Source organism: Malaclemys terrapin, chromosome 1 (assembly GCF_027887155.1).
Source record: "Malaclemys terrapin pileata isolate rMalTer1 chromosome 1, rMalTer1.hap1, whole genome shotgun sequence".
NCBI classification, from domain to species: Eukaryota; Metazoa; Chordata; order Testudines; family Emydidae; genus Malaclemys; species Malaclemys terrapin.
The window spans coordinates 175,182,864-175,205,025 of NC_071505.1; the positions used below are offsets into that span (position 1 = coordinate 175,182,864).

Below are 22,162 nucleotides of genomic sequence, written 5' to 3' on the forward strand. Positions count from 1 at the left end.
CTTGAGTTTGAAAAGTCCAAATAAATTTTATTTTTGACGCAGCTCTGCACTTCCTAATACTGGCTAGGACCAAAATTAGAAATGCCAATATGTTACTGGAGAGGTTTTAATGCCTATTCCTGGGATGACCAGAAACAAGAAATGCCTTATCATATCAAAGTCTGCCCATATGAGATTTCCAGTCTAGTTTTGCACATTCAAACCTTTTGTTGTTCACTCATTGCTATGCAAACTCCTTCATTTGGGTGACTGGGTGTTATATTGTTTGTTTGTTTGTTTGTCTGTAAAGATTATATTATAGAGAACAACTAATTGTGTTGACTCTGGAAAGCAAAATATAAAATGTAGGGATAAATTGAGGCTCTTGGGGGCAAGGGCAGCACAAGGAGGGCAACAAAAGCATGTCAGTGACTGAACACTTTAGAGGGAGACATTATGGGTGAATAATGCTTCCTGCTCTCTGGTGGTGCACGCTGGGTGGCATACACCGTGAAGCAGCACTTGCTATACATTTTTAAAAAAATAGAACTGAAATTCTCTTTACTCTGACCCAATTAGTGCTTGCCAGTGAGTCAGGAGTGGGAACCTTTGGCCACTTCTTTACCCAAGCAGACACATCCCTTCTTGGGCATGGAGCACTGCCAGTAAAACTGGTTAGCTTTCACTGTTTGCATTCCCCATCACTTTGCAGTCAGGTTATGACTTCCTGCAAAATGTGGAAGCATTGGAGAGACATGGTGTTTCCTCTAAGTCTAATGTAATTACTGCAAGGCCAGCCATAAACTGATGATGGTCATTCACTTAGTCCAGTGTCTTGTCTGACAGTGGCTGGTACCAGATGCTTCAAAGGAAGGTTTGAGATTTCTAATAAGAGACTTGTGGAATAATGTGCACATGGATTACATTATTACAAGTACCTAGATAGGAAGGGGATTTCTGATAATAAAGGGCTCTTTAATCTAGCAGGCAAAGTCATAACAAGGTCCATTGGCTGGAAGATGAAGCCAGACAAATTCAGACTAGAAATAAGGCACACATTTTTAATAGTGAGAATAATAATCACTGGAACAATTTACTGAGGAATGTGGTGGATTCTCTATCACTTTATCGTTAAATCACAGCTATCTCTCTAAATCTAAATCTTTCTAAAAATATATGCTCTAGCTCAACTGGAAGTTATGGGTTTGATGCAGGAATCATTTGGTAAAATTCTATGGCCTTTGTTACACAGGAGGTCAGAATTGATTATCATAATGATCCCTTCTGGGCTTAATATCTATGAATCTTCATAACCCCTTCAGTTTGTAGTTGTCTTATGCCCTGAAGCACAAAGGCTTATATCCCTTATATATAAAAATGTAACTAATTACCCATGTACATTTCTAATATAATCTTATAAGTATAGTACTGAATAGGAACCCTACTTTATAGGGACAGCTTCTTTGTAAAAGTAGTGGGGAATATAAAATTCACATTTGATAAAATACATTTTCTGTTATATAGGTAAGCAAACATTGTTTGTTGTAGGTGATCATGAAAAAAAGTAAAGGGAGAGGCAAAAATGAAAAAAAAATAAGTAACAAAAGTCAAGAAGTTGAAGAGTATGTAGAGCGATAAATAAATAACAGCTCACATGTGAAAGAAAAATAAATCAAAGGGTAAAATCTTTTTTAAAAAATTGAAGCTGAAGGGCATGAAGTTGGCAGTGAATAAGTTGTATGTAATGGCATGTACTGCTCACATCCCTTAACCATTACAATGGGGATGAATGATTTTATTTTTGTATTTTACTGCTTTTACACAGAATTTTTTTCCTGAAAGAAGTGTGAATGTTAGAGAATGTTTTGGAAATGTACATGTTCATTTCATAGAATGTAGAGGCTAAATCCTAAAATGCTTACTTAATTTTTACTCACTATTTTGGCTGGAGTTTGCCCTGACGAAGGACTTTGGGATTTGTCCCTAGGTTAACACACAGCAGTTACATTTTGTTAAAAGAGCAACTATCTTCTTGGTAATTATGTAATTACCATTACATATACAAATTGGTAAATGATAACACACATTTAACGGTCATTCTGTGCTGGTTTCCTAATAACCCCATATATACAAATCTGCTAACTCTGTTACTAGTACTCACCACCCTTCTGGTGGATTGGATATAGAAGGGAAACAAATGCTGTGAAAGTAAAGTCTGTGCTAGTCACAGGGGAGCACATGGGGCTCCTGAAGGACAAGTATGCTGACCCAGCGTTTAATACCAGGGCTGAGTTCTAGAATTGTGGTTAGAATGTCAGCACAAGCCTGATTACTGTGAGACTGTCACTGAGTGCTAACTTTGTGGCAAGGTAACTACTAGGAGGGTGAATTCACTCTTATTTATACTGAATAATGTGCCAGAGGCAATAGTATGTATGATTAATAAGACCCAAAGTAATTATGATTAGCATGTGGTGCAACCCTTCCAAGAATGCTTTCCTATCTTTTTCTTTGAAGCTCATACATGTTATTGTGCTAGAATGCAATGTTCTATTGAAGTCTTGTTAAACAGGTTCTGAGACCCCTTTCATAATGTACTGTATCTCTTCATTAATGATTTCTATCTCTGTATAACCATTGTTTTAAAAAAAATGCAGAGAAGAATCCATAAAGACCTCTTTTCCTTTGTCTGAAGTCTGACAGGATTTAAAATGTTGTGTGTTGAATGTGGACATAAGACAGTTGTTTTGTATTTTTGCTCCAACTCGCAAGTGTTTTTTATTTACACACACAAATTGTCCTAAGTATGCTCAATTGTGTTTTTAATTATTAAGATGCCAAAATTTTTTGAGAATAGTGCCCCAAAATTAAAATGTTCATATTGCCAACCTAAGAGCAGCAGAAAAGACATAAACATTATTGTAGGGACAAATTTAGCAGAACTGAATTTACAGGGGTGCCAAACAGAGGAGTTTACTTTGGATCTCGATAATTGTATAATATGGAGAAATAGATGAGAAAGAACAAAATTCTCTGAGCCCGTGTTTTTGTATAGTAACCTAAAAGGTAAATAAAGTCCAATGGGTTATTTATTTATAAGTTATATAACTTATACAACCCCATTTCTGCTTCACAGAATCAGGTCATATAGTTGTGCACAAAAATATTTGTAAAGCGTATTGCACATGAAGATATAGCGAGTAACTGAACAGAATGACCTTTTCTTTTTCCTTCCCCCTGTGGTTAGCTGATTGTATAGCAAATTACAACAACCAGCTGGAAAGCAAGCAAACAAACCTGATGCTGCCTGAGTCAACTGTTTATGGTGATGTGGACTTGAGCAACAAAATCAATGAGATGAAAACCTTCAATAGCCCAAATCTAAAGGATGGAAGATTTGTCAACCAACCTGGGCAGCCCACTCCTTATGCAACCACTCAGCTCATCCAATCAAGCATCAGCAATAATGTTAACAGCAGCAGTGGGGATACAAATGAGAAACACTGGAAACCCTCTGTTCAGCAAAAACAAGAGGTTGCACCCATACAGTACAACATTATGGAGCAAAACAAATTAAACAAAGGTGAAGAGCTTTTAGCTTTTTTACTCTTGTTTATTCATCAGATGATCATCAGCCTTCTGGTGCTGGGAGACCAAAGCTTGTCAGGACTAGTAAACGTAAACCTCTCTGGTGCTTCTTGCTTATTCCTTTGTAGATTTAGAAATTCCCAGTAAACAGTGTCAAAGAGTTAATTAGCACTCCAATAACCTTCGAAGATTGAATTTATTATAACAAATAACTAGCTGTAACTTTAAAAAGAATTAAATAAAATATATTTTCATATGGCTTTGTGATTAATTTAAATGTAATAGTAGGTGCTTAATTGGTTAGGACAGAGACAAGATCTTTTATTCATAAGACCAATGCATGGTAGTCACGTTATACTCTACCTTAAATTTTAAATAGATCAACATCCCCTTATCAGTCATGAATAGAGGCAGGCTAATTAAATCTACATCTTCATGTAAACAAATGGAATTTTTGCACATCAAACTGTGTAAAATTATATTGTGTTGTACACTGGGGACAGAAATGGACCACTCCAATTAATTTTAGCTTTATACCTAGCAAGCTTCCAATTCATATTCAGAGGGAATGCTGTGGAAAAAAAAATCTGGATACTAAATTTCCTTTGTTCTGACTGCAGTTTGTGGGTTCAGAAGCTAAAAATAAATTGATTTCAGTGTAAACTTGAAACATCAGAATGTACTTTTGTGGCCTTAGGGGCACGTTACTCCAATGTGATGCGTGTGACTTGGAAGAAATAGGTATGTGATTTCTTGCTAGTCTTCAGGCTACCATGCAACCTGCTTTAATATCCTGATTTGCAAAGCAGTGCCCCTAGGAACTGGATCCATTCTACCTGTGAACTTTTTGAACAGATCGTTGTAACTTGTATGATCACATAGTGATATTGAAAAGGTGTCCAGCAAAAAGACGTTTCATTACAGAAGGTTGGTTTCATCTATTTCCTACCTGACCTACTTACCCACAAAGTAGTTGAGAGGGCCATATAAAATGTGACACCGCCTTTTGACATAACCAAGTCAAAGGGAAAATTCATTTTTTTTTCTGGCTCCAAGCTGTAGTGTGAGGGGTTTATCTTTTTGTAATAATGCTTATGCACTCACTTTTCTGTGATGACCTTATGTATTCCATTTCAGTTTCAAAATTAAAATGTTTGGATTTTATGACTAAGAAGACATTGTCTCTTTCAGATGGTATATATTACAGCTGCATATTTTCTAGCATATTGTGCTATGAAAAGACCCCATTAAAGCATTGTCCGCTGACAGTCATATATACATATTTCAGTGTTGATATATTGTTTATCCTCTGTGTAAACAGACATGGAATGCAGGGCTTCAACATGAAGTGTGGAATTCAGCTAGACTGAGAAGCTATTACAGAATACATTCTGGTGTGGGATTTATCATTTTGCTCCTTTTTTTTCTCCCCGTGCTTACATTATCAAAAGCATGTCTGCAGCAGATGGGGACTGGATTCTTAGCTACTTTGTATGGGGTTTTTTTATGAGTCAATAGTCTGATCTTGGATTTCTTATTTTCTAAGTCAAAACCATCTCGCTGACAATTTTACCTATAGGTTTTATAAAGAGAAATAACCATGTTGATGAGTTCCATGCTGTGCTTCATTGTCAGTACTTTATGTCCAATGGGTTCTCTTTGTCTTTATTTTATTTGGACTATGAAAAGCAACTCATCTCCTTGCTAGTCTTCTGTAAATTATACACACTTCTTAAGCAAGAAAACATTGTATTGTCTGATGAACATTTTATCCCTGAGAAATTTTTGTAGGTCTGATTGCCAAATCTAGCATTTAAAAATAAAATCCCTGTAATTAAATGTTCATCCAAAGCTTCAGAATTGGATAGGCCAGTTATTGTAGCTGTTAATAGTAAAAACTGTGTCGGCACTATCTGGCAGTCTTCCTGGATACTATAGAGACATTGGACCAAGTTCTCTGCTGGTGTAAACTGACTTCAGTGGAATTTGGCTCTTGTCGGGTTACACTCACTTCCATGCAAAAATATGGCATAAGCCTGTGTGCGCTTTGGGACTGGAGTATGCCATAGGTACTGTGCCTAGGGTTGAATTTCACCCTAAGTGTATGTCTACACTGCAATTGGACAACTGCAGCTGGCCCATGCCAGTTGATTTGGGCTCACAGGGCTTGGGCTAAGGGACTGTAGCCTGAGCTCTGGCTCCTCCCTCCTCGCAGGGTCCTAGAGCCCAGGCTTGAGCACAAACATCGACACTGCAATTAAACAATCCCTTAGCACAAGCACCACAAGCCCAAGTCAGCTTGCAGAGGCCAACCACAACGTGTCCAGGTGCAGTGCAGCCATATCTGTAATGACCATGGACCTTTTCTTGGTGTAGCTACTGAGTTGCCCTAAAACTTTGGAAACCTGTGGGTAATAGAAATTAAAGGAAAAGATAGGAGCAAAACCAATATGGGGAGGGTTAAAAGATTTCTCCCCTGCCCATGCTTCCTCATCAACATGTTCAGTGGGTCTTTTTGTCTGTTATGAAGCAGAAATTTACAGGAAATAGTTTATGTGAAGGGAATATTAACTGTATTATTAAACCTACAGATTACAGAGTAAATGACAATAATGCTCCAACTATTCCATACAACCAGTCATATGACCAGAATACAGGAGGGTCCTACAACAGTTCAGATCGGGGGAGTAGTACATCTGGTGAGTATATCCATACCAAGCTACAGTCTGCTAAAATAAAATATGGTTCTGTTATTGTTACCATATTTGATGGAACTGTATATGTAGTCAGTATTAATTGCCTGATTTGCAAAACTGCTGAGCATCCACATCTCCCATTGGAGGAAATACAACAGCAACTCTGTTGGGTCGGAATTAACATCCATAATCTATGGTTGCCTCCTCTTTACTACTTAAAATAAAGTATCGGCTAGTTGATTAATGCCATCTAGAATTGTGAAAGCCGTATACTGCAGTATACTTTGGATTTCCTAACGTGGGTCCTCCACTGTTTGACATCTTGGCCTCCCAAGAGCCAATTCTGTACAAAAGTCCTTCTCAGAAATTTCAAAGAAAGCTGGATATAAACCCACATACTTCCCTTACTGGAAAGGCACCGGACTCCCTTCCCTACTTTATTATTGTATATTGCACTTACTGAAAACACCAGAACATTTGTTTTATGCATATCAAAACTAGTTTCAGTAAATTTTGCATCTGTAATTTTTTAACTCTGATACCATACAATTTAGTTGAAAGAACTGAAAAAATTCCTCTGTTTTTATTTACACCAACTCAGTGACTATTTATCAAAACTAATCTTACTGATAATTCAGATTTAGACAGTAGAGAATTAAAGAAGAATTTTGTTTCTCACAGTGCCTTTCATATGCAGAGTATCCAAGAGCCCTTTGCAAAAGATTTCCTTGCAAAAAACCTTGTTCTTCCTTACCTTTTGCTTTCATCTGGGGTGGCCCAAATGCCTTTTTCCTAACCCGTGTTTGATCTTAATCTAACTATCCTAACCTAACACTACTCTGGCAATCTAAATGTGTTTTAGTGTAAATGGGACCCAGTATTTTCTGTCTTCGGGTGGTACTCTCAACTGTTTATTTGGGGTATAGTGATATATCCCCAAATAATAGCAAGCCTCTTAAACCTCCAGAATTCCCAAAAAGAACCTTCTGGCAGTGGGCAGCTTGCCCAATTCTATAGCAACAGGATCTGCTGAATCCCAGTTCTACAGCATTCAGACTTGAAACACAAAGCAATACCTCTTAGGGGATATGAACCCATGTGAATTAAGGGTGGGGGGCATATTATTTACCGTGCTGACACTTAATATGTTTATTCATAACAATGACAAATTATAGCCCTACACCAAGGACTCCAGCAGGAATGAAACGTGACCAGAGCAATAAATTAATTGTGCTGAATCTAATATATATATATATATATATATATATTGGAGGATAAGGAACAAAATGCAGATTATGGTCTCCTTGGGACAATTAGGGTCTTGCTTGACACAATACGGTACTGATGTACCAGTAAAACAATAGTGAACAGCTAAAACATACTGGTATGTAGCAGTCAATGTGGAGCAATAATGAGCTGAAATATTGTTCATAGGAACACAATCTAGGAGACAGTGGCACAATTACACAATAACTTCAACATCCTTAATTATGTGGGTAGGGTAAACTATGCTAGATATTAAAAGAAAAACTTCTGCTTACCTAAGGAAGTTAATATGAAGAAGAATCATTTCAAAATTTCTATTATTTTTTTTAAAAGAAATCAAACTAAAAACAGTTTTCAAAGAGTTAACAATAAAAATGACAAAGTATACAAATTAACACAGAGAAAATGTAGAGTTAGTTTTGATTACAGATAGTATTCTAGTCAAAATTCAGCACCTGAATAATTGGTGAGTAAAGCTGGATTGCTGGTAAAGCTGGATTGTTAAAGCTACATCATTCTACTATAAGCCATAATTTCTCATTAACAGTGTCTGAAAACATTCACACCATACTTCATCAGGTTTTTTTTTTTAGTTATTTTAGTTCTTCCAGCAATTATTTTCAACTCCACCTGCCATTCAGACTAAAATTAGTAATTTCATTGTGCCTAAAACATTTCAGTGGACATATACAAATTGCATATATTCAGTGACTTAATGCAACAGTGGAACTTTAATAGATCATATCTGTATCCTATTGTATTTTAGGTTCCAGCAATTAAATAACAGAAAGGCACTTTAGAAAATATGTCTACAGCTCATTTGTTTTAGATCATAATCTATAATGTAATTAATAGCTGTGGGAAGATCATTCTTAATGATACTGCTTGTAAAATTCATTTATGATTTTATTGTATTTTAGCTATTTATTAAGGTATGAATACTGTGTGTTTTGTCCTTGTTGTATTAAAGTTTCTGGTTAAAATTAACTGCAGCAAAATGTGGAATAATTGGTTTTATGATGAAACTGCAATTATGAGGTTATGTATACAGAGAGGAACAGAACTTGCTCCCAGTCAAGTCAATGGTAAAATCCACATTGACTTCAATAGGAGCGGGAATGATTCCTGATTCCTACCCCCGCCCTCCCGCGGGGGAGATGGCAAAGTAATTAAGGGAAAGGAGATAATTAAAAGCATTTTTAAAAATATATTATTGTTTATTCTTAGGGAGTCAAGGACACAAGAAGGGTGCCCGCACCCCAAAGGTACCAAAACAGGCTGGCATGAACTGGGCAGATCTACTTCCACCTCCCCCAGCACACCCTCCTCCCCACAGCAATAGTGAAGATTACAGTCTTTCTGTAGATGAAAGGTAAGAAAAACGAACAAGTCATCCTTTTATCATTTTGCTGATGAGATATCTCAAATTGATTTAATTTAATTTGTGTTCTGCTAACGTGATAATGAAGTTTTCCTTCAATCCACTTTGGATGTTCCTGAGCTACATACAGTATTATTAAAATATAAAAAAAGGCTTTTGATGGGATTGTGCCTCTGTCAATGCATCTTTATCAATTGATGCTCTGTGTTGTTTGGATTTTAGCATGTTTTTTTCTTTTTTTCCATGAGGGAATGAAGTGGCCACAAAGGTTTGCATTGTACTCAATGACAGGCCATATTTAGCAATATAATACACAACCTGTTGAATAAATTCGATTAGACAGGTTCAATATTTGTAGACAGCTAGAGATCTGTGATGAAATCCTGGCTCCTTATGAAGTCAATGGGAGTTTTGCCATTAAGATAATAGGGCCAGGATTTTATCCCTTGGATTTAACTAAACGTACTCAATATTTTTAAAAGAATGAAAATTAAATACAAATATTCCAGTGGTTAAATTGTTGTTTTCTTGAAATGACATGGCCTCGTTCTTAACATTTTGCCTGTAATGGTAAGATCCAGAAAGCAAGTAGTTCCACAGTTTTAACAATTTGAAAATCTCTGACCATTTGAGCTAGAATAACGTATAGTAGATTCTGTGGACCAGATCTTCATGCTTATTAAATCTGCATTTAATACATCTGGTGGAATATTTTTCATCTAATACATTATTTAAAAATATTGAAGTCATTTGTCAAATAATTTATCCATTTAATTATGTTTAGTAGCATCCAACCAGTTCTATAACTTGACTACTGTTTGTCAAATAAATTGACACACAATAATATTCACTGAATAATATATTTACCAAATATTTTTCTGTTCTTTGATTGGCCCTAATATCCATATTAGTCACCTAGCAGCTACTATAGACAACTACAGGTCTCATGGGATAATTGGGAAATGAAAACCTGGCCAAACTGAAGTCAATGGCAAAGCCCTTTTGACTTCAGTGGGATCAGGATCTTTCCCCTAGCCCTTTATGAGAAGAGGACTTATAAGAAGTGTGATTTTTGCCTGGCTATGTATATGTATATAAGATATATTTTTATTGCATCAAACAAGTTTGATTTAAGCTACAGTCCTCATATTTTAAAAAAAACCTGTTTCTTAGTTATGACCAAGAAATTCCATGTCCAGTGCCGCCTGCAAGGATGTATCTACAGCAGGATGAGCTAGAGGAAGAAGAAGATGATGAGCGAGGTCCTACACCTCCAGTCCGAGGAGCAGCTTCCTCTCCCGCAGCTGTCTCCTACAGCCACCAGTCTACTGCCACTCTAACACCTTCACCCCAAGAAGAACTACAGCCCATGTTACAGGATTGTCAGGAGGAAATAAGCCACATGCAACACCAACCTGACCGGAGGTATGTTGCCGCAAACATGCAGAGGTGATAGATGAAATTCCACTCCCACTGAAGTCAATGACAAAACTCCCATTGAATTCAAGGGACCAGGATTTCACCCAACATATTTACTCTGCTTATATTTAATTTACAAATTGGGAAGATTTGACTATGTATATTCTTAGAGCTAGGTAATTAAGTTGCTTTAATATTGTAACATGAAAGGAAATGCAGTATATCATCTTATGTTACATACAGTGCTGACACAAGTTAAATGCACAGTCATCAGGATACTAAAGTGGTATCGTTAACACAATTTACCATATAATTACAGTTCCATTGTTTCCAATAGATTTACTGCATTATTACCATAAAATAGCTTGCATTATTTCACAGTAACTGTGCAATTAACTTGTCACCAATGTGTATGAATATATATAAATATATAATTTCTATAACCTATAGGTTTTCCTCCTTTCATAAATCTTACTGCAGTAAATTACTGCTTGTGAAATTTCCTTAATGTTCCCACCGTCCGTCATTTTTTAAAGAAAGATGAACATTAATAAGATCTATATTTGTTCCAGGGAAATTTTGCTTCCTTTCTCAGTTTACTGCACCCTTGCAGCTTCTGTTCTATTTAAAATAAAAAAAAAAGAAAAGTGAATTCTAACTAACTGTGACACTTGATTAGCTTGCTGTTTTGTTGAGATAATAGAGCTTTTGTATCCAGGATCATATTCTTTGTAGATTTTCCCTTCCACACCCACCATTAGCTATATATATATATATATATTAAATTTATGATAAACCATTAGACTTTTAATATTCCAATCATTTTTATTTAATTTTTGATTATTTTCAAGAATTTCTAGGCTTATTGTTCCAAAGATCAGTTTAGCACGTCTTAATTTTTCATATTTCTTATTCCTGGGCTTATTTCAAAGCAATATGTTTCTAAAGTGTCATCTTGCTGAATTAATTGCTTGAATTTGATTTTGTTAATGTAGCTTTTTATAGGTGTGTTTCCCAGAAAAAGAATGTCTAGTATCATTTTTTTTTCTTTTTCTTTTTTTTTTAGTTTGCCCCTTTTTATTGTAAAGCCAAGCCTGGTACTTTAAACCTTGCTTTTTGAAAATGGCTTCAAATCTGCCTTTAATTTTATCCCCCATGTTTCCTCAATGTTCCTGTTTCTTCCTCTCTACTCTAGTGTTCTGTAACTTTTACCCTCTGTCATGTTCTGCATCTTGTTCTCTTTCTTCCTCCCAGGGCCGGCTCTAGGCACCAGCAAAACAAGCTGGTGCTTGAGGCGGCACATTTTTAGGGGCGGCATTCTGGCGCCGGCCATGCCGCCCCTAAAAATGTGCCCCGGCCGCCCTAGCTCACCTCCTCTCCTGCTGCCTCGGCGCACAAAACAGCTGATTTGCGCGCCGCTAATCGCCCTCCCTCCCAGGCTCTCAAGGGAGGGGGAGACTCCGAGTGGCAGCGGCGCGGGCGCCGCTTCTCCCCCTCCCTCCCAGGCTCTCAAGTCTGGGAGGGAGGGGGAGCAGCGGCACGCGAAACGGCCGCTCGAGATCTCCCCATCCCTCCCAGGCTCTGGGATGGGGAGATCCCGAGCAGCCGTTTCGCGCGCCGCTGCTCCCCCTCCCTCCCAGGCTTGGGAGCCAGGGAGGGAGGGGGAGAAGTGGTGCCCGCGCCACGGCCACTCAGAGTCTCCCCCTCTCTCCCAGGCTCTCAAACCTGGGAGGGAGGGGGAGACTCCGAGTGGCCGCGGCGCGGCACCGCTTCTCCCCCTCCCTCCCTCCTAGGCTTGAGAGCCTGGGGGGAGGAGGCAGGGCTGGGGATTTGGGGAAGGGGCGGAGTTGAGGCGGGGCCAGGGGTGGGGTAATTAAGGAACCGGGGGGGGGCAAAATTGTTTTTGCTTTGGGCGGCAAAAATCCTAGAGCCGGCACTGCTTCCTCCTCATGACTTTTATTCCTTCTTTCCCTTCCATGTACACCATTGGAGAAGGGGGGATGTCAGCTCGATCTACCTTTGGGTAGCAGGTTCCAGAACCTCAGTTTCTCTGTTTTGAATAGTGTGGTGCACTGTGAGTGAGCCAGGAGCCTCTGTGCAAAGAAGAGGATCCAGTGGGCAACAGCCTGGAAACTAGAATGTTTCCCTCAGCACGAGGAGTGGGAGGTGGCCACCACAGATGTATCACAAAACTTAAGGAAATATGATTGAGATGTGCCTATATGGATGCACCACTGAACTGCTGGGGTATAAGGATTTGCTTATACCCTAGCATCTTTTTGCTGTTATTAAAGGTGGTTAGATAAACATCACTAGAGGATAAATGCCATTGCCTCCATTCTTTGCAAAGCTGCTAGTGACTCAGTCTTATAAGAAACACACTGCAGTTGGGCTATCTTGGTTATGTGTCCTTAGCTTTTCCAGTGTTCTCTTATCTATTTGATATGTTAGTTTCTTTTATTAAATTAAAGCCACTGTTTTGTATAACTTCTCTTGCATGATCAGCAAGACTAGGGTTACCATATTTTGTGCCTCCAAATGGAGGACACTCCCCGGGGCCCCGGCCCCGCCCCCAGCCCCGCCCATGCCCCCGCCCCAACTCCGCCCCCTCCCAAAGTCTCCACCTCCTCCCCTGCTTCCCGCGAACATTTGAGTCGCGGGAAGCCTGTAGCAGGTAAGGGGGAGTGTGGGGAGAGGAGGCGCGGCCCAGGCTGGCCCCCGGCGGCTCCAGCCTGGGTTGGCTCGGGCCCTGGGGTGCCGGCCCCGGCCGACCACCCCCGGCGGCCCGGCGCACCCCCTGGCTCCCAGCCCCGCAGGCCCGGCTCCCCGACCCCGGCCCCGCGGGCCTGGACCGGCTCCCTGACCCCGGAACGGCTCCCGGCCCCGCGGGCCCGGACCGGCACCGCGCCCCCGGCTCCCAGCTCCCGGCCCTGCGGACCCGGCCCCCCGGCTCCCGGCCCGGACCCCGGCCCGGCACCGCGCCCCCGGCTCCCCGCCCGGCCCCGCGCCCGGCCCGGCCTGGCCCCCGGCCCGGCACCGCGCACCCGGCCCGGCTCCCGGCCCGGCACCATGCCCCCGGCCCCGCGACCCCGGCCCCGCACCGGCCCCGGCCCCGCACCGCCGACGCCAGACAAAGAGGCCCCGGCCGAGCCCTCCCGATTTTCCCGGACATGCCCGACTTTTGGGGATTTCCCCCCGGACGGGGATTTGAGCCCCCAAAAGCCGGACATGTCCGGGAAAATCCGGACGTATGGTAACCCTAGCAAGACTTGCCTGTCTGCATCTTCCACTCTACTGGCATTGTTATGACCTGTTATGTTGAGGAGTTGGCTTTTGTGTGCTCAGCACTTCAAGTATGTTCTGGAAGGAAGTTTACACTTGGAACATGGAGAGTGACAAGTCTTCCTAATTGAGAACACTTATTTCAAATGGCACATTGTCAAGGCTGATTCCCCACTCTGGCACTTTGAGTGCAGAAGGTGGGGGCCCACAAGGATTCTAAAAATTAATAGTGGCCACTCCAGGCTTGTATTAAACTCCCAAGGTTACAGCTTTTCTCTGACCTTGGATTGGTAGATGCGGCCACCACCCAAGTGCAGAACCCCTTTGAGAGCCCAGGAAGGTGCACTTGGGAATTAGAGAACAGCTACTAAGAGGGATTTTTAGCTATTCACTGTCTGGGTGTCCATAAAAGGGAGCTACCCTTCCCCCTTCATTTATCATACACATGCTTCTGTATTAAGTACTAAGATTTTTTGATTAACTGAAAATATTCATCATTGCAAATAATAAAAGTATCTGACAGAGAAATAAGTTGAGCATGTAGCTTTGTAGTGAAGATTATATCTAAAATACTATCATCTGAAATGTATCTATAAGGTTGGTGTAGCTTTAGTCTCTGAATTCCAATCTATTTGGAAAAGATTACTTAACAGAGAGGGCCATCTCCTGTTCTCCCCGCTTCCCTCCTCTCCAGTCTTTAATACTTTCTGTAATGATTCTACAGCCATGCTGTGTGTTGTGGGCCCCAGGAACCAGACAGCTGGAACATTTCTCTCTGTGATGATGATTGTGTGCAGTAATGTTGTCTGTCCGGTCAGCTTGCCACAGTTACAGCAGATTGAAATAGAAAGCTCTGCTCTGGAAGAATGGACAAGCACAGTGAGATAGGAGACATTGTGAATGTTAAAGCCAGAGTCACTGTAATCTAGGGTAGTGCTGGATAAAGTGGAGGAAATGCTGCTATATGTCCATGAATATGCCCATGTTCTCAGTTATCCTACCTTTATGGGCTAGTGAGCAAGCTGATTTTCCAGGAACCCTCTCTATGTTTGTAAACAGTTGCCCGTGTCTTGGTAACAAAACCCAGATAACAGGAAGACTGGTCGACAAATATACTACAAGAACACATCTTGCCAGGACCCCACATTAAACCAATATAATTTAGCCAAGATGAGACGCTATACAAAGGCGAATAAAGCTTTTCACTCAGCTATGACCTTTGTTATTTCTATTAAAGGATTATTTGGTTAAAATATCTCTAATTGTCACTGCTTCTGTTGCCTTCCATAGTTAAGGCAACAAGTAGAAGTGTATGTAAAATATTTTAAAGGAAATGGTAGATTATTCAGTTCTGCATTTTGTTGTGAAAGATGAGAACTTGTTTTTTTAAAACAAAAAAGGAAACATTTTTGTAGATACATAATTATTTAAAAGCAAAACCTGGCCCATTTCCAAGAGCGGGTGGGCAAAACTCAGCTAGCCAAAAATATGAAAATTAACATTTTTCAAGTTTGTAAAGATAGCCGTTTTGCTGAAGTGATGATAAAGCAAAATTTGATGGGTTGGAAACCATGAGAAATAGAAAACATTGGGAAATCTTGCAAGCCAGATTCTGGTCAAGAGCAAACAGCAGATATCCTTAGTGACAAAAGAAGCCAAAAGTCCGGTCATTCCCTCCCTAAGCATATCTTCCTTTTGGGTAAATGACAACTAAAAAGCACTGGGGATAAACTGATGACAATATCAGCAACATTAAGATAAATGTTCTGCAGATCAAAATATTAAATGAACCGAACATTGATCCCATGATGCCCAGATAAAGTCCTTTAACTTTTGAATCTAGCAGCTCTGTTACTGATTATTTAGGAACAAGAATAATATAGATATATTTGGCTGCTCCCAAAAGTTAGATATAAATGATATTGAATAATTCTCTCTTTAATATTACCTTCCAGACCAGTTTCAATCCTATGTTTGGAATAAGTGGGGAAAAAGTGCCGAGAAGGATAGTTTATGGAGCAATCTGCTTGGTTGTAGATGCCTATTGTCCCTGGTAATAGTGAGCTTCAAAAGTAATATACAATCACACCTTTTGCTCACATTCACAGGTGTGCACTTCCTAATGTAATTTTTTAAGCTGTGTCCTAAACTGTCAGCTTCCCTTTCCTAAGTGAACAAGAGCTAAATTATTAAACATAAGGAGATTTATACATAAACGAGCACAATTTTATTAGACTGGGAGCAAAAAGTACCATAAGAGAAGGCCAGTTTCTTTTTTTGGTTGATTTCTGGTTTCGTAGCTGTCAGTCATCCCTGATTACAGCAAAAAAGTAAAATCCTGCTACTTTCAAATCTAAATCCTGGGAATTGTAAATGACAAAACAAATTGGTTGGCATGTAAGAGAAATATTCCACTGATTCTACCAGGATATTTTGTTTTGGCCTGGTTATTTTGTGAAACTGAAATAACAATTTCTAACATTGTGTTTACATGCAGACGTCAGCCTGTGAGTCCTCCACCCCCTCCAAGGCCTATTTCTCCACCACACACCTATGGTTACATTTCAGGACCCCTTGTCTCAGATATGGATACTGATGCACCAGAAGAGGAAGAGGATGAGGCCGAAATAGAGGTTGCCAAGATGCAGAACAGAAGGCTCCTTTTGCGTGGCCTTGAGCAGACACCTGCCTCAAGTGTCGGGGATTTGGAAAGCTCTGTAACAGGGTCCATGATTAATGGTTGGGGCTCAGCCTCAGAAGAAGACAACATCTCAAGTGGACGGTCCAGTGTTAGCTCTTCTGATGGATCCTTTTTTACTGATGCAGATTTTGCACAGGCTGTTGCTGCAGCAGCAGAATATGCTGGTCTTAAAGTAGCAAGACGTCAAGTGCAGGATGCAGCAGGAGGTGAGGTCATATAAAGGCACAGTGTGCTTGGTTGGGGGTTAAAAGAAGAAAAACTGCCACCGTGCCATGTCTTTTATCCAAAGGTTGTCCCTGAATTTCTTAAATAACTTAACAATGAATCACAGTCTGCTGTTCCAATTTGTACAAATTCAGCATGCTCAGAAAATTGACTTGCCTGCCTACATAATTATCTCCTACGCTATGGCTCTTCCAGCAGGTAGTGTATTTTTTGTTGAAGTGAAATGGGAGGCAGTTAACTCTGCTTAAGAACTCCAGATTGCGGGGTGGGGAAGGACTTTAAATGAAACAGTCCAATTCACTATATTACATTTAATTGCTGCTAAACGTTGTTTTACATAAAATCAGTTGTCGGAGATGTGGCTGTAAAACTGAAACCTGTGTGCTAAATCATGGGGAAAAAAAACCTCTAATTAATTTAAAATTCAAATGCAGCTGAAATTATTATTGTTCTCTTAGGTCGTGTCTATACAGCTCCACAGTTTGGAATATGGGTATGTGAATAGCAGTGAACACCAAACAGCTGCACTGTAACTTCCCCATGTGGATGCTGCGGGCATGAACTAAAAGGCTCCTAGTTTGCATTAATGTAGTCCTCTTCAAACAGGAGTGTGTAGACATGCCCTTAGAGTTTGGTGAAGGGAGTGGGGGCCAGGTCAGTGATAAGGATAAAGGCTCGTGTGGACAATGGTCTGTCAGAGGGGAAGAAAAAACAAGAATTAAAACAACAACATCCATATTCTTTGACTATTATATATCAGGCATGCTAGTATGCTCTGAACTGAAAATACATGCAGTTACATGAACTCCATTTGGGATCCATTTGCAAACTTAAAAATGGTTGAACAGTTTTGTCTTTGTTTTTAAATGTTACAGTATAAGGATATAAGGGTATAGTGTGTACCTAGAAATGAAATCAAACATAGAAAGCTCAATCTTAAATTTCTCTGTTGTGCAAAATCACCCCTAGCACATCATATGTATAAGACACAGGAATTATCATACTGCATTAGTCCAGTATCCTGTCTCCTACAGTGGCCAATACCAAATGCTTCAGGAGAAGGCACAAGAAGTCCAGAAGAAGCAGGCAGTTTGGGATAACATGTCCTGAGAGAAATTTCTTACAATTGGTTTATTCCCTGAAGCATGGTGGTTTAGACCCTTTCAAAAACTCTTGTTTGTTTAGAATTTGCTATTATAACTCTGCTATTATAACTTGTTATCCATATAAACACCCAGTTTCTTTTTTATTCTTGTTAAGCTTTTAGCCTCAATGTCACCTTGTGGCGAGGAGGTTTACAATCTAATTGTACGTTATATAAAACTGTTATTTCCTCTTACTGGTTTTGAAAATTTGCTACCTTTTAGTTTAATTAAATGCTTTTTTTCCCTATATGATGAGACAGGGTGAACAGAAGTTTCCAGTTGGCCCTTTCTCTAAAATGCATTATTTTGTATACTTTTCATGTCCTCCCTGTAAAGTAAATGATCCCAATCTTTTTTGTTCCCTTCATATGAGAGTTTTAGTTTTCACATTCTAGTAGACATGGATAAAGTAGAGTGTTTCACCTTTAACACTTTATTTTCTAGGTTTTATAAGTTTAAGAATACATTTAATCACATTTTAAGATAATTATTTGCCATTTACTATACTAGGAATATCATCAGTCTCTGTTTGGAGCATAATTGAGATGAACTGCCCTTGGCTTGGCATCATAATTTATAACCTATTATTTCAGAAACTTCTCTTAGATTACAAACAAACTACACTTGGCTTTTCCGCTGGTCAACACTCGATATGTAATAAATATTTCATGTTGGAGCACAAGCACTATTGGCTACCAGGATTAATTGAATATGAATAACCAGTGATCTGAGTAGGCTTCGTGCTTACCAAAGGGGTTAGTGTCAGCTGATAAATGGGTCTGCCACAGTTCAAAGAGATCTGTGACTATCTCGCCAACCCTGTATAGCCACTAGAGCTAGAACACTGGGATTCTATTACTGTAGTTTTGTCCTCACCAACTCTACAGACTGCAAGATTCCTTTCTCATTTCTAATTTCCACTCATACTTTTAGCATTCCTTTGTTTCAACATGGCTGTTCATCATGAAGAAAAAGAAGGGGAGGTAGTTTAGTTATTTTGAGTGAAATCTTGGCCCCATTGCAGTCAGTGGTAAAACTCACATTGACTTAAATGAGGCCACAATTTCATCCTTTTGTATAACTATTTGGAATGGATATTTTTACATGCTACTGATATAAAAAAATTAAACTTAGCAACATTCAAAAGAGTATTATGAATTGGGGGTTTTGTTTTGTTTTGTTTTTTGCATTTTCCTGAATACAAACACTAGAGATGTGACACTGCTCATGTACAAACAAAGTATTAGGAAATGCAAATCAGGGTATCACAGGGACTGCTGGTGGGTCACCTCCTGGTTGGTTTGGGGATTAGCTGATTTCAGGTCTGACGCCTCCTTTCCACCTCTTACCACGTGCCCTGCTTTCTCTTCCAGGCCGGTTTGTTTACCTGCCGCATCCGCAGGTTTGGCTGATCGCAGCTCCCACTGGCCGCAGTTTGCCGCTCCAGGCCAATGGGGGCTGCAGGAAGCGGCGCGGGCCGAGGAATATGTTGGCCGCCGCTTCCCGCAGCCCCCATTGGCCTGGAGTGGCGAACCGCAGCCAGTGGAAACTGCGATTGGCCGAACCTGCGGACGCGGCAGGTAAACAAACCAGCCTGGACCGCCAGGGGCTTTCCCTGAACAAGCGGCGGCCCAGCTTTGAGAAGCACTGAATTAGGCCACAAAATTCCTTCTAAGCCTTATTAACCTCTTCCAGGCTGGTGTGGGGATTTGTCATATTTTGGATCTAGGAACAATTTGGTGTACTTCACAAACAGTACTTTATTCTTAATGAGTCAAGCAGTGCAGTGCGGTATGCATTTGTAACTAGGTCCTTCTCATTGTTCTACCATGCTACATTTGAGTAAACCTGTGCATTTTCCATGCCAGAGGAAATGAAGCCCTTTGAGAAAGTGATGCATTTTGTTGTTGATGGACATTGCAAGCTATTGGGCTGATAAAGCATTCTGTTCCTGCTTGGTCACAGAATTCAGATTCCTGCAGGGAGACCTACTAGAAACAAACCAGTTCCATAAATTCTGGGAAACTAAGTCAGCCTGTATGTTGATTTGAAAATTAATGTCTCTCTTCAATTGTTTTTTAAAAATATGCTGTAAACCATATCACCAATAAGGATATTACAAGATTTAGAGTAATGTAATATTATAATTAAATAACTTCAGTTTTAGAATGGCTGCACGTGAGTCTCGTTTTAAAAAGAGAGGGGATATAATATCTTATTTTGGAGAGAAAAATAACAACATTCTGTTGTTCTGTAATTATTTTTTTCAGGCCGTAGACATTTTCATGCATCGCACTGCCCTAGACCCACCAGCCCTGTGTCTACTGACAGCAACATGAGTGCTGTTGTAATACAAAAGGTCCGACCTGCCAAAAAGCAAAAACACCAGCCAGGACATCTGCGCAGAGAAGTCTACACAGATGGTAGGTCCATTGAAACAGGTGAAAGTGTCAATGAACTGCTCTAGATGTATGCTGAGTGTGTAAAGGTTTTCCTCAGAGATAACATTATGTTTTTTAAAAAAATCAGTGATTTGTGTTTGCTATTGCTAAATATGTTGAGCAAATTAATCATTTTAAATTTCCATACTTCGTAGTCTTTATGGATGCCTCCACTGCACCTGTTTTCTCTAGTGTCCTAATAGGCTAATTGCTGCCTTTATTTAAGAGAAAAGGTAGCACATATAGATACAGTAGCTGAAAATAATGTGCGCCTGGGTTTAAAATTTTCATTAAAATAATGGAACAATAACTCCTCCAAAGTGTCAGTTTTTTCGCACAGAAACAATTTAGCATTCAGATGGTAACCAACAAAATAGCTGAATTTTAATCCGAATGCGAGTATTGTTAGTTACTTTGTGCACCAAAAGGCAAAATGTAATCATCTTCTCTCATGCCTTCACACACAATATCGACTCCTGCTGAAAAGGTAATGCTTGTATTCTCTGGGGAGTATAGGAGGATAATGCAAACATTGTGATGTTGTCTAGAGAAAGCCTTTAATGAAAATGCCTCAGGTGGCCCAGCTTTTATTAAACTACCGCCTTCTAGTTTTTATAAACAACTCAAGGGCTTTGTGGAAATTCATGTAAGATAAATTCTTGAAGACTTACCCATCTTGTCACGTTTGCTAAATTTGCTAAAGGAGGAGGGGAACGAAGGAGTGTCAGAGGCATCATTCCCCACCTCCTGGTTCTCAGCAACAACAATCTGATTAGGACTTTCATTACCAGTCAGAAATTTTTCAAAGAGGGGCATCATTTGCCATTATCATATGAAAGCCTAATATTATAGATCCTTATCCAGGGTTACAAGAAGGGGGTTTTGAGCCACTTCTCCCTGTGATTCCTACCACTTGACAGAAAAATTTAATACAAAGCTCACAGCATGATGAGCAGAAGTAATTTTGCAATGAGTGGTTGTCCGTGCTATTATCTGACTTTATTCTGAGTATTTTCTCTCACTAGCATCCATCTGATATTAGACTGCATTAAATACTGGCATGACACAGTGCACCTGGGCCTCTTGGCTTCTGCCCAGGTCCCTTTTGTCAGTGAAACTGAGCTGTCAGAATATTATCTGATTTCAAGAGGTTATTTACAGTGGTTTTGTGCATTTGCTTCTGTGAAAGGGACAACACAGGGTGTAAATCCCAAACCTATACTAGCAATTTTACATTTATGGGACCTCTGTAATGGCATTTTACAAGATTTTATGGACATTTTATCAGCTTTTATTATCTTGAAGAGAATGCTCTTAACTGAAAAATTGGCTAAACATCAAACCTTGATATAATCACATCTACAGTAGCTAGAACATCAGAAAGAAAATCTGGACTGGAGTTTTGTGTGACCATTTCTTTCCCTCTAGCACAGGAATAAATAAGTGAGGGGTCTGTATTTGGTGTATTTCGTAAAAGTAATTATACCAAGTTAGACCATACAGCACTGTGGTTAAAAATTGTAACAGATTTGACAGTTGTGATCAATATTTGTTTTGTATGCTACAGCAGATGCTTATTTCAGCATGTTTTCTAATTAGACATGATTTTCTGGTAACCTATGTGTTATAATTAATTTGCTATACGTTGTGGTTGGTCAGACAGTAGGGAATTGTTCTATTTTCTGCAATGCTAATAAAACCCAGTTCAGTTGTGTTATATTATTATTTTTTTACCCCCAATCTATTTGCATAGCTATATTTGAAGCCTTACAGAAAATTATAATCACTCATTTTAATAGGCACATATAGAAGCTGGTCCCTTAGAATAAGCTATAAAATAATATCTACTAATTATTTTCCTTAAATGGAGAACAGTGATATGTGGACATCAAAGAAACAATTGAGCACAGTTGACCTTTCAAGGTACTTCTTAGTTTCTTCTATTGGTTTGGTGTCATACTGTGATTTATTTCTTTTATAAAGCAGTGCTTACTACTAGAGAAGCTTCTAGTTTTTCCCCATAATGAGTGAGCATTCTA

The 22,162-nt window shown here is 39.7% G+C and overlaps 1 protein-coding gene across 3 annotated transcripts in view; it reads left to right on the forward strand.

Annotated features, from left to right (window-relative positions):
• The window catches only part of ROBO1 (roundabout guidance receptor 1), a 1,046,134-nt gene that overhangs the window by 1,007,129 nt on the left and 16,843 nt on the right, over positions 1-22,162 (forward strand). For all 3 annotated transcript variants that reach the window (XM_054047011.1, XM_054047019.1, XM_054047026.1), the window contains 6 exons: positions 3,227-3,562; positions 6,159-6,266; positions 8,757-8,901; positions 10,084-10,335; positions 16,109-16,518; positions 19,953-20,105. In XM_054047011.1, coding sequence (XP_053902986.1) covers positions 3,227-3,562; positions 6,159-6,266; positions 8,757-8,901; positions 10,084-10,335; positions 16,109-16,518; positions 19,953-20,105 — 1,404 coding nt within the window. The remainder of the gene's footprint in view (positions 1-3,226; positions 3,563-6,158; positions 6,267-8,756; positions 8,902-10,083; positions 10,336-16,108; positions 16,519-19,952; positions 20,106-22,162) is intronic.